Source organism: Mus caroli, chromosome 8 (assembly GCF_900094665.2).
Source record: "Mus caroli chromosome 8, CAROLI_EIJ_v1.1, whole genome shotgun sequence".
Classification (NCBI taxonomy): domain Eukaryota; kingdom Metazoa; phylum Chordata; class Mammalia; order Rodentia; family Muridae; genus Mus; species Mus caroli.
In genome coordinates, this window is record NC_034577.1 from 72272725 (window position 1) to 72286738 (window position 14014).

General features: G+C 44.2%; 1 protein-coding gene across 4 annotated transcripts in view; it reads right to left on the bottom strand.

The window, feature by feature from the left end:
* Positions 1-14014, bottom strand: part of Gab1 (GRB2 associated binding protein 1) — a 115863-nt gene that overhangs the window by 14847 nt on the left and 87002 nt on the right. For 2 of the 4 annotated variants that reach the window (XM_029480337.1, XM_029480335.1), the window contains exons 3-7: positions 12998-13223; positions 12609-12689; positions 10232-10836; positions 6579-6664; positions 6105-6408 (exon numbers count right to left, since the gene is read on the bottom strand). In XM_029480337.1, coding sequence (XP_029336197.1) covers positions 6105-6408; positions 6579-6664; positions 10232-10836; positions 12609-12689; positions 12998-13223 — 1302 coding nt within the window. The remainder of the gene's footprint in view (positions 1-6104; positions 6409-6578; positions 6665-10231; positions 10837-12608; positions 12690-12997; positions 13224-14014) is intronic. The other 2 variants (XM_021170114.2, XM_029480336.1) reach the window with 1 other exon arrangement.

The window sequence follows — 14014 nt, forward strand, 5'->3', positions numbered from 1 at the left end:
GGCTGGAACGAGCAGGACTGAGGGAGGGAAGATGACCAGATCTAAAATATATTCAGTTCCCAACAACCATATAAAGGCTCACAACCATCTGTACAGCTACAGTGTACTCACATACATAAATAAATAAATAAACCTATAAATAAATAAGAAAGAAAGCATAATAGAGCATCCAGTCACTTTCAACGAATTACACCAAACATGAGCTGGTTTTGTCAGACAATATGGGAGACCTTGGTGGTGTGGCCGGTGTTGTGCCTCTCACAACATCAGCCTTTCTCCCTCTATTCTCCTCAGGAAGTATGCACGTTCTGCATTGGCCAGACTGCTCCCTGCTCTTTCTCAGAATTATCAGCCCACCAAGGCTTCTTGAATCCATGGCCATCCTCTCTACACGAAGCTTGCTAAGTTACGTTTTGTAAGATTGGCTCGATAGACACGGTGGCCCTTGACTTGTGATGGTCAGGTATTGTCTCAACTCATCCAACCCTCCTCCCCAAACTTTCAAAAGAAAGTATGACCAAAACAAATACTCAAGTGGTCACTGAGAAGTGAGGCTGCGGAGAGCCCCAAGGGCAGTGACTAAGGTTCTAACGGGATTGGAACCTTTGAGTCCAGGAGGAGATGTGACTTTCTTATCTCCATGTGCTTACTCCTGCCTGGAATCCCCATCAAAGTCATGCTATGCATAGCATGTCTTCCCAAGTGCACTTCAAGTGTTCCATAGAGATCGCCTTCACAGCTAGGATAACTCTTGTTAGTTTTATTCCAATTCCTCATGTGTCATGAAGAAAACAACCTTCTCAACAATCATCTCCAAGCAAAAAGGACCTCAGTACAGCTCCATTATCCCAACCGACGACCATGAAGGGTTTGGGAAACTGGGAAAAGTTCCCACTAGGGGAGATGATAAACAAATGTGATTTTTGTATCATTTTATAGCAAAGTATAATTATTTTATTTTAAATCAGAATGAAACATTTAGTGCCAAGTGATTGTCACTGTCTGCATAAAGCTCTTCACCCAGAGTGCTCAGAATAAAGCACTCATTAGCATCTTTAGTTAGCTTGGCTGAGGGTGGCTCCTCGGGATGTGGGATTCTTCTTACTTTCCTGTGCTCTCCTACGGTGCTCACCCATCAATGACTGAGCAATCCCCTCCCCTGTTGGGAAAGGTCTTCCTGCCACTCAGCTCCCCAGCTCTGCCTCCTCTCCCCTGCTCCAGCCCTCATTGCCCCTCCCCCTTTATCAGGCTTGCCTTAGGAGAGCTGTCCTTAGAGTGACAAAGCTAACCAGCATTGTGAATGTCCCTGGGCATTCACACACACACACACACACACACACACACACACACACACACACAGTGTGTGTGCTCACTCGTTCACCTCCTCTGTCAAACCTACATGGTGAGTGTCTTAGGGAAGTGACTCCATCTTTCCTTGGGTTTACAGACGCTATGCCTAGCGAAGGGGATTTACTGAGGGTAAGCCCTTAGCTCTCTGATAAGCAAACCTCATTTATATTGAAGTCCTTTCAGAAGTGTTCAGCTTGAGTACAGTCAAAATCATCACATGAAAGTCCCACTTCAAATACACAGGGGCAAGCCTCTTTGGAAAGCCCTGCATACGAATGGTCTCCTACATGTTATGTAATGCCTACACAAACTCAATGCTACGCTAGAACTTTCTGAATTGGCTTCGAATCTTGCAGGCATACTCTTCTAAAGTTGCAGGACTTTTTCCAGTGGGCACCCCAGAACCAAGGTGGAAGAAAAGTAAAGCAGATGACCTGAGGCAGGGTTGTGAAAGAAAAACATTTGTACTTGTTTTAACTCTGTGGGGAGGAATATAATAAATACTGTAGTGCCTAATGGTGAGTATTACATGGGGAAATGTCTCAGGCCGGTACGGCTATGCTGTAGGAACACAGTCCATACTTCCTTCCTTTAAACTCTAACAAGTATATCCACAGTCTGACTTAGGAATTAAACATTAACTCCTGTGTATGGAAATTTAGTGAAGGAAGGCAGAGACCTGGGTCAGTGGGTCAGTGGGTCAAAGCACGGGCTGCTCTTGTAGAGGATTGGGGGTGAGTCTCAGCACCGACATGGTGGCTCATAACTGTCTGTAACTCCAGTTGCACACTGGATCTGATACCCTTTTTAGGTTTCCTCAGTCGCTAGGCATCTACTTGGTGAATATAAATATTTTTTAAAAAACTTTTTAAAAATTAGTTAAGGTATTAGTATCACTCATCTGGTCTTTAAGTATTTATTATCTTATGAGCATAATTTTAAAGAAAGCATGGTCATTTTTAATGATATTCAAAAACTTCAAGATCTCAATTTTTAAAAAGTTAGAATGAGCCAGGCGGTGGTGGAGCACCCCTTTAATCCCTGCACTTTCGAGGCAGAGGCAGGTGTATTTCTGAGTTCAAGGCCAGCCTGGTCTACAGAATGAGTTCCAGGACAGCCAGAGCTATACAGAGAAACCCTGTATCAAAAAACAAATCAAAAGCAAACTTTAAAAAAAGCTAGAATGATAAAATCAAAATCTCTATACAAATAGAGGAAAACACACCATCGTTGGTGGCTTCTGCCTCTGGCATGACCTGGAAGATGGAAGCAGCAGAATCCAGATGAGCACAGTGGTTAAACAGGGCCCTCTGGGTCACGGCTCACTATTACTGAAACCCAACAGATATTTTATAAAAATTCCAACTCTCCCAAAATTCCTTTTCCATTAGAAACACAAAAGTGTCACAGCTACAAACTGTTCCACTCTGTCTCTAGAGAGTGACTGCTCTACTCTTCTGGTATCTCTTACAATATGCTTAAAGCTCTCCTTATTAAATGCACACATAATCTTGTTTGAAACAAACACTACAGGGCTACTAGCATCGGGAACTCTGAGCTAGCGATCAAGCTGTGACAGCAGGGACACGCCAGGCGTCTGCACACACAGCACCTCTGTACTTCTGTGGCCTCGGTATGTAGGAAGCATTTGAAAACTGGCCAGCACCACATGTATACTGTGGCAGGGCAAATAAAACTGAGGCAGAACCGAGATGAGGCTGCCAATTGTTTGTCATGGACTCTTTCAAAGAGAGCAGCTCAAACAAACCAACACCCAGCTGGCTGAGGCTCCGAGAGGAGCCAGGCGCACCTGGCACAATCGTATTTCCTTATGAATTAGTTAATAAGACACTGAAAGGACGGCTCAAGTAATTTACCCGGACTCGCTGAATTTGCAGATACAACTCTGATCCCTTGCCACGCCGAGTGAAAACAATCTCGTGGCCCGAATGGGACACATGCTCCAGCTCACACACACTCAAGGACAAGTTTAGTTGTGAGACTTTGATTTCAGCTTTTAGATTGTCTTTTTAGTGCTTTGAGACAAGGTCTCACTGCATAGCCCTAGCTGGCTTAGAACTCACAGAGATCTGCCTGCCTCTGCCTCTGCAGTACTAACCCTGTCCAACTGGAATCTGGGTTTTAAACTGCTTGCTTGCCTGCCTGCCTCTCTCCCTCCCTCCTTTTAAAGATTTGTTTATTTATCTTATGTATGTGAGTACACTGTAGCTGTCTTCAGACACACCAGAAGAGGGCATTGGATCCCATTACAGATGGTTGTGACCCACCATGTGGTTGCTAGGAATTGAACTCAGGACCTCTGGAAGACCAGTCAGTACTCCTAACCGCTGAGCCATCTCTCCAGCCCTAAACTGCTTTTCTTAACAGTTATACTTTCCCAGGCAAAGTATTCTAGATTCAGCAAACACCTTCATAGGCTTCTTCCCGGGAATCCTATTGATTTAAATTAAAGGTACGAAAGAAAAGTAGAACCCCTTTTACTAATACTAAATCTCAATCGCCTCTTTAACCTTTGGCTAAAACTGTCCCTGGATGTAGTCCCCTGGGTGCTCTTTGTCCGTTCATCATGTATCTAAGCAGATATGCCAACTAAAGTATCTGGCCAGTGAAATCACAGTGTGGTGCTGGGGATGGATGTCCTGCCCATTTCAAGTTTGCCTAGTTCTTAGAAGAATAACTGTCTCCAAAAGTGATCCAAGCTGGCTTTGTTCTATTCTATGGAAATAACGTGCTGCTTTAACTTTTGAAAAGGGGATCTCAAAGCCAGGTAGTGGGACCAGCACTTGGGAGGTAGAGGCAGGTGGATCTCTGAGATCGAGGCCAGCCTGGTCTGACAGACAAGTTCCAGGTCAGCCAGAGCTACACAGAGAAACAAATAAAATAAAAAATTAAAAAAAAAGATTTCAATACTTTGTGTCTACAAGATGCGTACTGATCTTCCAGGGACCCTTGGACCAATTACAGATCTCTTCGTGTTCACTTACATTTTATGTCAAGAAGAAAACAATTAGTGAGATTTCTAATTGAGGAAGAGACAAAGACAAACAAAAGGGACAAAAAGCCTGTGGCACTCACACCCTTTCTAATACAATTCCAGATGGTGGCCATGAAGCATGGGTGTCTGGGAGTCTACGGCTACCACATGGGGCCATTCTCAACTGTGTGAGACCAAAGGTGGGCGTCTGCCCCAACAGCAGCCAGGTGTCTGTGTGAAGGCATAACCTGGACCACTCAAGTGATCTCTAAGAATCTGAAGCCTGAAAATGACGGAGGAGGCATTAGAGGCAGATATTGACGGGCAAGGGCCAAGGAGGGATCCAGGCGGGAGGACTGAGGCCAAAGAGAAGTGCTGCAGGCCAAAGGGTGCAGAACCCAGTCAAGGGAGAGAACTCAGGGAGGGAAGGAGAAAAGAAAGGAAGCGGACAGAGAAGATGCAGAGATGCCCCACAAGACAAGTGCACAGGGCAAAGATCACAAATTACCATTGAGTACGGCAGAAATACACCCTTTCTTACGTAAGAATAAAACCAAACCCTTTAGTGTGAAGAAGTCTGAGTCTCCCACAACTACAACATAATTAGTACTAATGATTTAAGCCCAGGTTAATAAGTTTGCATAAGCATTACATGTCCTGAAAAAAGCTATAAATGACACGTGGCTTTTCAAATGACCTTGATTTCTCTGCAAGAAGCCAGAAGTCCATCACTCTATCTAACTACCATACAACTCTAACTTTAGTTGGTTATCAAGACTAAGCCGCACACTAGTGCTGTGCTGAGCACAGTGGGTTGCGTTTAAAAGACTTAAGCCTAAATTTGTTTTGTTTTGTTTTGGAGATGGGTGCAGCTCTGGCTGACCCAGGACTATGTAGACCAGGCTGGCCTTGAACCACAGAAATTTACCTGCCTCTGTATCCCAGACCCCAGAATGAAAAGCTAAGGCCACCATGCCTGGCTTGAACCTAAGTTTTTAAAACTTGAGGAGACATTACCCTAAGTGGCTGAAGGCTTCCTTTGACAAAGAGGACCAGGCCTCACTAGCTCCCCTGCTTCAGAGGTCAACTTTCCTTACATCGTCCAGAATTAGAGCCATAGACGCTTCCACTTAGCCTGGAGCCAAGGCAGGTGTTTTTAAAGTCATGATGTGGAGAAAGAGAAAGGCTATAGTAGACATCTTCACTATTCTTAAATAACCACATCAAGTGCATTACTATCTGGAATCGAATTTGATAATATACAAAATAGCAAAGCAAGGTCATATCTAGTGTTAAGCTTGGTTTGCTATGCTTTACAAAAGCAAAACAGTTGGCAGAAATTAACAACAACAAAACAATCAAGACACTGACACACATACAACCTGAGATTTCAGGTCTCTCTTGACATGTGTGAGTGTCATACATCAGGGGAGGGGAGAGTCAGGCAAGGGTCGGGAGCTCTACCTATATCCTCTGGGAAGAACATTCCAGATTCTTCTAGTGCTTGCCTGCTGCTGCCATTGCTCTGGGTATTCTCAGTCTGTAAGCTCTACTGTAGGTCTGAGGAGACCTGGAAATCCCACCTGGACATCAACATATTCATTTACGAATAGTAGGACTTCTGAACTTAAGGTCGCAGGCTATATAAAGTGCTTCAGCATAGTCCCATGCCAGCCTAAACAGTTTCATGTTTTGGTATGGTTAATGGAACCCTAACTGCATGCCCCCACCTTATCCTTTACTGGCCACACCCCCTTACCTTTTCTGTCTGGCTTGAGGTTCCTATCCACCGGGGGTGGTTCACAGTCAGCAACAGGAACTGGCCTCCTGGGAGGGGTCTTTGGGCTGGACCTGAAGCCCATATGAGCCGGAGGAGGGACTTGCATTCCAAAGGAAGAAAAGTCAAAGGTCCCTGGGGTCATTGGCACATAGTTTGGCTCCTGGATTGGCTCGGTAAAGCTGCCGGAATGTTGTCTCGGTGGCGAGTTGGGGTTCATGGGAACGTAGTTCTCATCCAGCTCTTCACCTGAGACACCTCCCGCTGTCAACACGCTTTTGATTTTCTAAAACACACATACATTTCTCTTAATAAGCAAAGCCACCGTCACACACAAGTATCGTGCCTGTATCTATGGAACCTGTAGTTACTTTCATTTCCTGGTCGAATATAGAGTATGGGGCACTAAGTCTAAAGAGTCAGAACGTGGCAGGGCCAGTGGTCAGTTGTACTTACATACTGGCTATGGAAGCCTTCCAGGGAACTAGATCTATCGCTCGGAAAGGTCCGTGGAATATCATAGCAATCTTGAGAACTAGCATCTGGAATTGAGGAAAAAAACAGTCAGCTTTTGTTCCCGTGTTAACAGCTCGAAGGTACTCTCTCTTCACACTTGTCCATGAACACGTGTTCATGAAAGGACACTCATCAAGCAGGGTCTCTAACTGGCACGTTAAGCACACACCTATGTGTTTACCAATGTCATCATCTGACTATGACAGCAACCGAATGTCCAAGCCTGGCAGGAGAAGGATTATCTAAAGATGGAAAAAAGAAATGATATCCATTTTGAGCCACTAACTTATAACTAGGTTATTTAGCCTCTTTGAAATCCCAGCAACGAGCGGTGTGTGTGTGTGTGTGTGTGTGTGTGTGTGTGTGTGTGTGAAGTTCAAGGTCACCCTCAGGTACACAGTGAGACAGGGCTACATGAGATCCTGTGGCAAGGTGAAAGGAAGGGAGTGGGGAGGGGAGAAGGACAGGGATGGAGGGGAAAGACAGGAAAGAAAGAAGGAAGGAGCAGACAATTTCAAACGGGTATTAGAGGGTTGAACATATACCAAATAAAATATTTCTATTGTTGCCTTTTTTGCAACAGCTAGAAAACTCTACCATAAGATACAGAAATACTAATACACAGATTTTAGGGCATGTGCACTTAATACCTGATTTTTTTAAAACAAAGTTGCCAAAAATACACATTGGAAAAAGCATGGCCTCTCCAACAGGTAATAGTGAGAAACTGGATAGCCATCTGTGTAACAATGAAACTAGATCCCAGCAGCTCATCCTGCAAAAACCAACTCCAGTGGCTCAAAGACCTTACAGCGGGATGTGACCTGAAACTCAGAAGTGGCTGGGGAAGAAAGAAGCACAGGCCAGGCAAAGCACACGCTCAATTGACCTCGGCCATCCAGCACACGGAACCAACAGCTGACAAACAGGACCTCATGAAATTACAAATGACAGTGCAGGGAGCAGTGACCAAGTAAAGGCAGCCTACAGAGTGGGAGAGAGCCTTTGCCAGCTGTACACCCAACATGGCGCTCATAGCAAGAATGAACTAAAAACTAAATAAGAAAACTGCCTAGCCAGTAAATGGGCTAACTAAAGGAGTATATAGCACCCAAGGAAAGGAATACAAATGGCCATTAACACACAGACACACACACACACACACACACACAGACACACACACAGACACACACACACACACACACGGTTTAATAACCTCAATAGCTGTCAGAGAAATGCAAACCAAAACCGCACTGAGATCTCTCCTTATCCCAGTCATAATGTTGGTCATTAAACAAAACAAACAAACAAAAAACCAGAAAACCAAAACCACACCAAATCTGCCCCCCACAAACATTCACTCACATAAAACAACAGCAAAAACCTAACAAGTGCTGGCAAGGGCGAAGGACAAAAGAGAACGAGGACCTTCAGACATCGCTGGTGGGAACATAAACTAGACCAACTATTAGGAAAATCATGGAAGTTTCCTAAAAATTAAATACGTGAAACCACATCTACCATACAACCCAGCTACCACCCTGAGTACTTGAGAGCGACAGATCACAGAGACGTGCCCATCAGTCTTTCCCTCAGCACAACTGACAACAGCTAAACTATACAGCAGCCAACAGAGGGTCCAACAGCAGAAGACAGGGTAAGGAAAGTGTGGATCCACCTATACCCAGTGGATTCTTTCACCCTTAAAGAAGAATGAATTTGGGCTGGCCAGATGGCTCAGCAAATAAGGGCAGTTGCTGCTAAGTCTGATGGCCTGAGTTTGTTCTCTGGGACCCCCATGGTGGAGGGGGAGAAACAACTCTTGAGTGTTGTCCTCTGACCTGTCTGTATATCTGTGACCTATATCTGTCTGTATTTGTGTGTGTGTCTTTGTGTGGGAGTCTGGTTCTATGTGTCTGTGTGTGTCTGCCTGTTTCCATGTCCATCTGTCTGCCTGCCTGCCTGCCTGCCTGTGAGCATACACGTCTGTGTCTGCTCTGTTAGAAGAACACATAATAAACTAATAAATAAAGGAACATGTAGGATAAATAAATAGGATAAATAAATGTAGGAACACATAATAAACTAATAAATAAAGATAAAAAGCAAAACAAAACGAAGAATGAAGTCATACCATTTGCTAGAAGGTAGAACATGAGATAACTAAGATAATTAAGCTAATCTCATAGAGACAAAGATATTTTGTGGTTACTAGATTTTATATTGATACATAAAATTATATTCAATATGAAAGTAGACACAAAACTCTCTAGGAGATGAAGGGAACTAAGAGGAACAGGGAGCATGGAGGAAACAGAAGGCAGAGGAGATGGGACAATATGCTGAACACACAGTATTTATACTGCACAAAAACTCCAGAATCTTGGGAGAATTAAGCTAGAGCAAGCCCACACTCCAGAGGTCTTTAGCTTGTGTTTGCAGGCTTTATGGGACAAGACAGGCATACCCACTGTCAGCTAAGCTGAAGAGAGAGAGAGAGAGAGGAAAGACTCAGTGCTCTAAAAATTGAAAAAGTCAAAGCACAATGGCTTGACTTAAACAGCATCGCTGCCTATGAAGACAAAAAATGTAAAAGCTGCTGATCAAGGAAGGAAGGGGAAAACCCTGGAGATATGACATAGAAATAGTCATGGTGGCACAGGGACACAGGCAAGGACATCACTAGGAGTGTTTCTGTTCAGACAGCCTACCTCTACAGAAGCCTAGGAAATGGGAGAGAAACGAAGTAGAAAACCGTAAGACCATACGTTTTCAGGCATGAGATAATCCAGCTTTTTCTCCTAACAGAGCAGACACACAGACGTGTATGCTCACAGGCAGGCAGGCAGACAGACGGACATGGAAACAGGCAGACACACACAGACACATAGAACCAGACTCCCACACAAAGACACACACACAAATACAGACAGATATACAGACATACACATAGAAACACAGACAAATGGACATAGACAGATATACAGACATACACACAGAAACATAGACAAATGCACAGAGACAGATACACACACAGACCCCCACCAGCCCCCCTGATCACACACACACACACACACACACACACACACACACACACACACACCCTACAGGGATCTACTGATTCTGATATCATGGCTACACATGTGGGGGCTGCAGAGGTGAAGAAAGGAAGGGATAAATACCTTTTACCACCATTCTATGCTGAAGAGAGCAATTACTGAGAAAATTGCTTTTCTTGCATGTGCATGTATGTGCGTGAATGAATGTGATGTATGTGGGTTCACTTGCTTGTGTGCCTTCACAGTGAGTGGAGACCAGAGGAGGATATTGGGTGTCCTCCTATATCACACTTTGCCTTATTCTCCTGAGACAGGATCTTTCTCTGAATCGAGAGGTAGGCTGGCAGCCCACAAGTGCCAATAACCCTCCGTCTCTGTCCCATACATTTTGCTAGGACCAGAAACACGAGAGGACACTAGGATCTAAGTGTAGGTGTTATACTAGGGCAGAAAAGTCTCTTACTCATTAAGCCTTGTAGAAACAGGCTTTCTATCACTGACCCCCTAAAAGAGCAGAACGGGCCAGCGCTTTACCTTTCCGCAACTTGTTCAAATCCACGGTGGAAATGGTATTACTCCGGGAGGGCGGCATGCCTGCTGGAGGAGGGATACAGTAACTGCTGTCAGTGTCCGAGGCCGTGCGTGGGACTCCACACGTTTCCACAGGAGACCGGTCATGAGTTGGATGTGGCTTTGGTGGCCGAGGTGGAGGGATATCAGGAATGGTGTCCAGCTTTGATGACTGTCCCAATGTGCTTTCTGGAAATGTCCGTGGAATCTGGTAAGTGTTGCCAGGTGTTGGCGGAATGTCGTAACTGATGGATACATGTCTCATCTGCATTTCTACACCTGCAGTCCCAGATGGGGTGTTAAAGGTGTAAAGCTCCCCGTCTGCCTCCGTGCTTGATGGGGATTCCTTTGGCAACACGTCATGGGAATAGCTCCTGGGCAGGTTGTAGAGGCTGGACTCTCCCGAGACAGATGTCAGCCGAGACGGTGGGCAGTCGTACATCATTTGTTGCTGGAAAAAGCCATTCATGCCGTGTTTGCTGTGGGAGGAAGCAGGAGTCTGGTGGGAAGGGACGTTGTCATTGCAGTCTGTCTCAGAAGAGGTGGGCTTGGCAGAGTCAAAGTGGGTTCTGAATGAAGTTGTGAATGACAAAAAAAAAAACAAAAATCAAAAACCAAACCACAGTCGAGTCAGTTTTGGCAACATATACACTGCAGCTCAGCAATCAAAACTTGCTTTCTTTGTTAAGATTGTTTGTTTGTGGTCCATTAAGATTCAAAAAGCACAAATGTTCTTTAGCTGTTTATAATTATAAACCAGCAGAACTACAACCACCAAACTGCCAGAGCGTTCTCAGTAACTCCTATCCTGTATTTGCCCATGCCGAGTTCCTCCAAGGAAACACACACACACACACACACACACACACACACACACAAGACACACACACACACAAAACCACAAAAACAAAGCCTCACCAACCCAGAGGGACATTTCAATGTAAGCCTGTAGACAGGCTTCCTGCAGGGGCATGTGTATGAGTCCTGGTGGAGAAGGATGTGTGAGCAACTGTCCCCTGTACTCTCATATATAAATATAACATATCTAAATGGTTAGTTTATCTGGCTTCTTGAGCAGGTTTACTTTGAGAGCTCCCAGGGTGACTGAATCTCAGGGGACTGTAATCCATTTGTATCTTCATAGCACCTAACATACTAGTGGGCATGTGGTAGGGACTTTACAAATATTTGTCATTTAACTGTCACTGCAACAGAGTATCTACTCAGTAACTTGGAGTACAATTTCTCCTGTGGCAGTAATGGTGTTGTACCAGCGAAATCAATGAAAGGCACTGTCATAAAAAGAAAATACACCAAACATTGTCACTGATCAGTTGGATTCTAAAAAACAAAATAAAACAAAACAGAAACAACCACACCAGCAAGAAACAGTGAGTTTCCATAGAGGAAAGAATCAGTTAGTCACACAGGGTGCAAGCCCACAAGTGTGCTGCTTCAATGCTCACAGCAAACAGGCACAGTTGAGTTAGAATTTGATAGTATTAACTAGTGTTGACTTACACAATTTTCTTGCTCTTACAGGTAAAATACCATTATAACAAACAGACAAAACCATCCATGGAATGTCGTCTATCTCCTTTCACTCACTGCCCCTTGGAAGGGGTCATAGAAACCATTTCTGGGAGTTTTAAGTACTACATACATTTTTAAACAACTACTCTATAATCTTATTCTAACTAATAATCATTTTTTAACCAAAGAAAAGAAACATTTTTTGTTATAAAAATAAAGCTTAACTCCTTAACACCATATTTTATAAATCTTCCTTGTGAGTCATTGCCATTTTCGCACAGTGAAAAATATTCCAGTTGTTGGTGCTGTCACCAATGGTCACGAGTTGTAAGCAGCAGACACTGGCTTGTTTATTGATCTTCACTTTCCTGTTGCTTCTTCAAATGATAAAGTAACTGCCCTTCAATATCCTCTGCCACTTACGCCTTTTCACTTTTCACTACCAAATGCCAAAGATGGCCAAGTTAAAATATCTTCAAGCTTAGCACAGGAATGTGTGTGTGTGTGTCTGTGTGTCTGTGTGATGATGACCCTCTACCAAGCATCTGGAAAAGGCTCTTTGGACCCTCTGGGTCAGGCATACACTCCACATATCTCTATTTTAAAAGCTGTAAGTCACAACTTGGAGTCAGCACTGCTCCATGGCTGGGGAGGAAGCCAAGGAACCTTTGAAAGGTTCACAGTTTGTAGCAGTCGATTTGATTTCATGAAATGTCATTGCCTCCTGGTCCGCCTAGCCTCTAGGATTTGCCATAATGGGATTTTACCTGTATGATTAGTTTCTCACACATAACTACAGCACACTCACTGCAATGGAATCGCTTTGCTTTCAAAATCTTCTAGTAGTAGGTACTCCTCTCCTTCTTCAGAAACAAAAGATGACCCTTGGCTGGTTTACAATCACATAAGAAATGGAGCAAGGTCACCATTTACAAATCAGTGACATCTGTCAAGCAAGTAACACTGTGAGTCCCTAACAAAGACTTCGAGGCTCTTTCCAAGTCAGCCCTGTAGGCACAACTATGATCAGCCATGATGGGAGAAAGTGCCAACAACAAAATACCTCCCACATAACGGAAATCATTAACAAAGGACTATAAACCTGCGACACAAATCTGAATCACACACACACACACACACACACACACACACACACAAGTGCGAGTGTGCGCACACGCGCTAGCATGTACCATGTACCTGTTAGGTTCCGGCTTCTTGCTTTGACAGTTGATCAGCAAGAGGTAGTCTTGTGGATCTTCCTGGAGGCCGAGGGTGTCTGGGTGTGGCGGAAGGCTGATGACCTGGTAAGGAGGAGGTAGCGCGATTGAAGAAGCTTCCATCTGACTGGAGGTTGGTGCTGTACTTATAGCGAAAGGTGAATCGACAGGTGCTTGTGAGGAGCCGGTCAGCGGCTTCACAGGATCTGTAATCAAGTTAAGTTTTAGTCTATCACAGTTGAAGATTCTATTGTTCTTAGACTAAGCTACTTTGAAAGTCTGGAGATAGATTGTTTTAATGCACATAACCAGAATCAATGATGGCAGTGTTAGCTGAAACAAACACTACCTGAGGCCATGGGCAGCGGTATTCACCTGCTATGCCAGCTATTCTGAAGACTGAATAGCACCTTAGCAGTTCAAGGCCAATCTGGGCAAAAGAACGGGATGAGAGCTTTGAACTAAGAAAGAAATATTACCTAAATCGCAGTAGTTATATGTTAGTTAATTAACTCTTGCCAAAGACATCTGAAGAAGGACAGCCTTTCCTTTAGTCCAGTGGCCTGAGAGAAATCAAGATTGGGCCTGAGGAGATAAAGCGCCTGTCACAGAAGCAGGAAGACTCGAGCTAAGATCCCCAAACTTACATGAAACCCAAGCAGACCCCGAAAGCTCACTGGCCACCTACTCTAACCCTCTTGACAAGCCCCAAATACAATGAGTGACTTTGACTCACATGGACAGAGATAGAGAATCACACCTGATCCCAACCTCCAGCCTCCACAAGCATACACACTCATGTGCAAACACCCAGACCCAGATCTACACCCAGCGAGGCCACACTAATGTAACCCTGAAAAATACTTAGTTTTGAAACTACTTAAATTAAAATAAGAATGTCCTACGATCTTAGTAGGCACCATTGTTACTGTAATGTAATTTAATGTGCATAGGTACTTCGCCTGCACAGAAGTCTGCTCACTATATGTGTACTTGG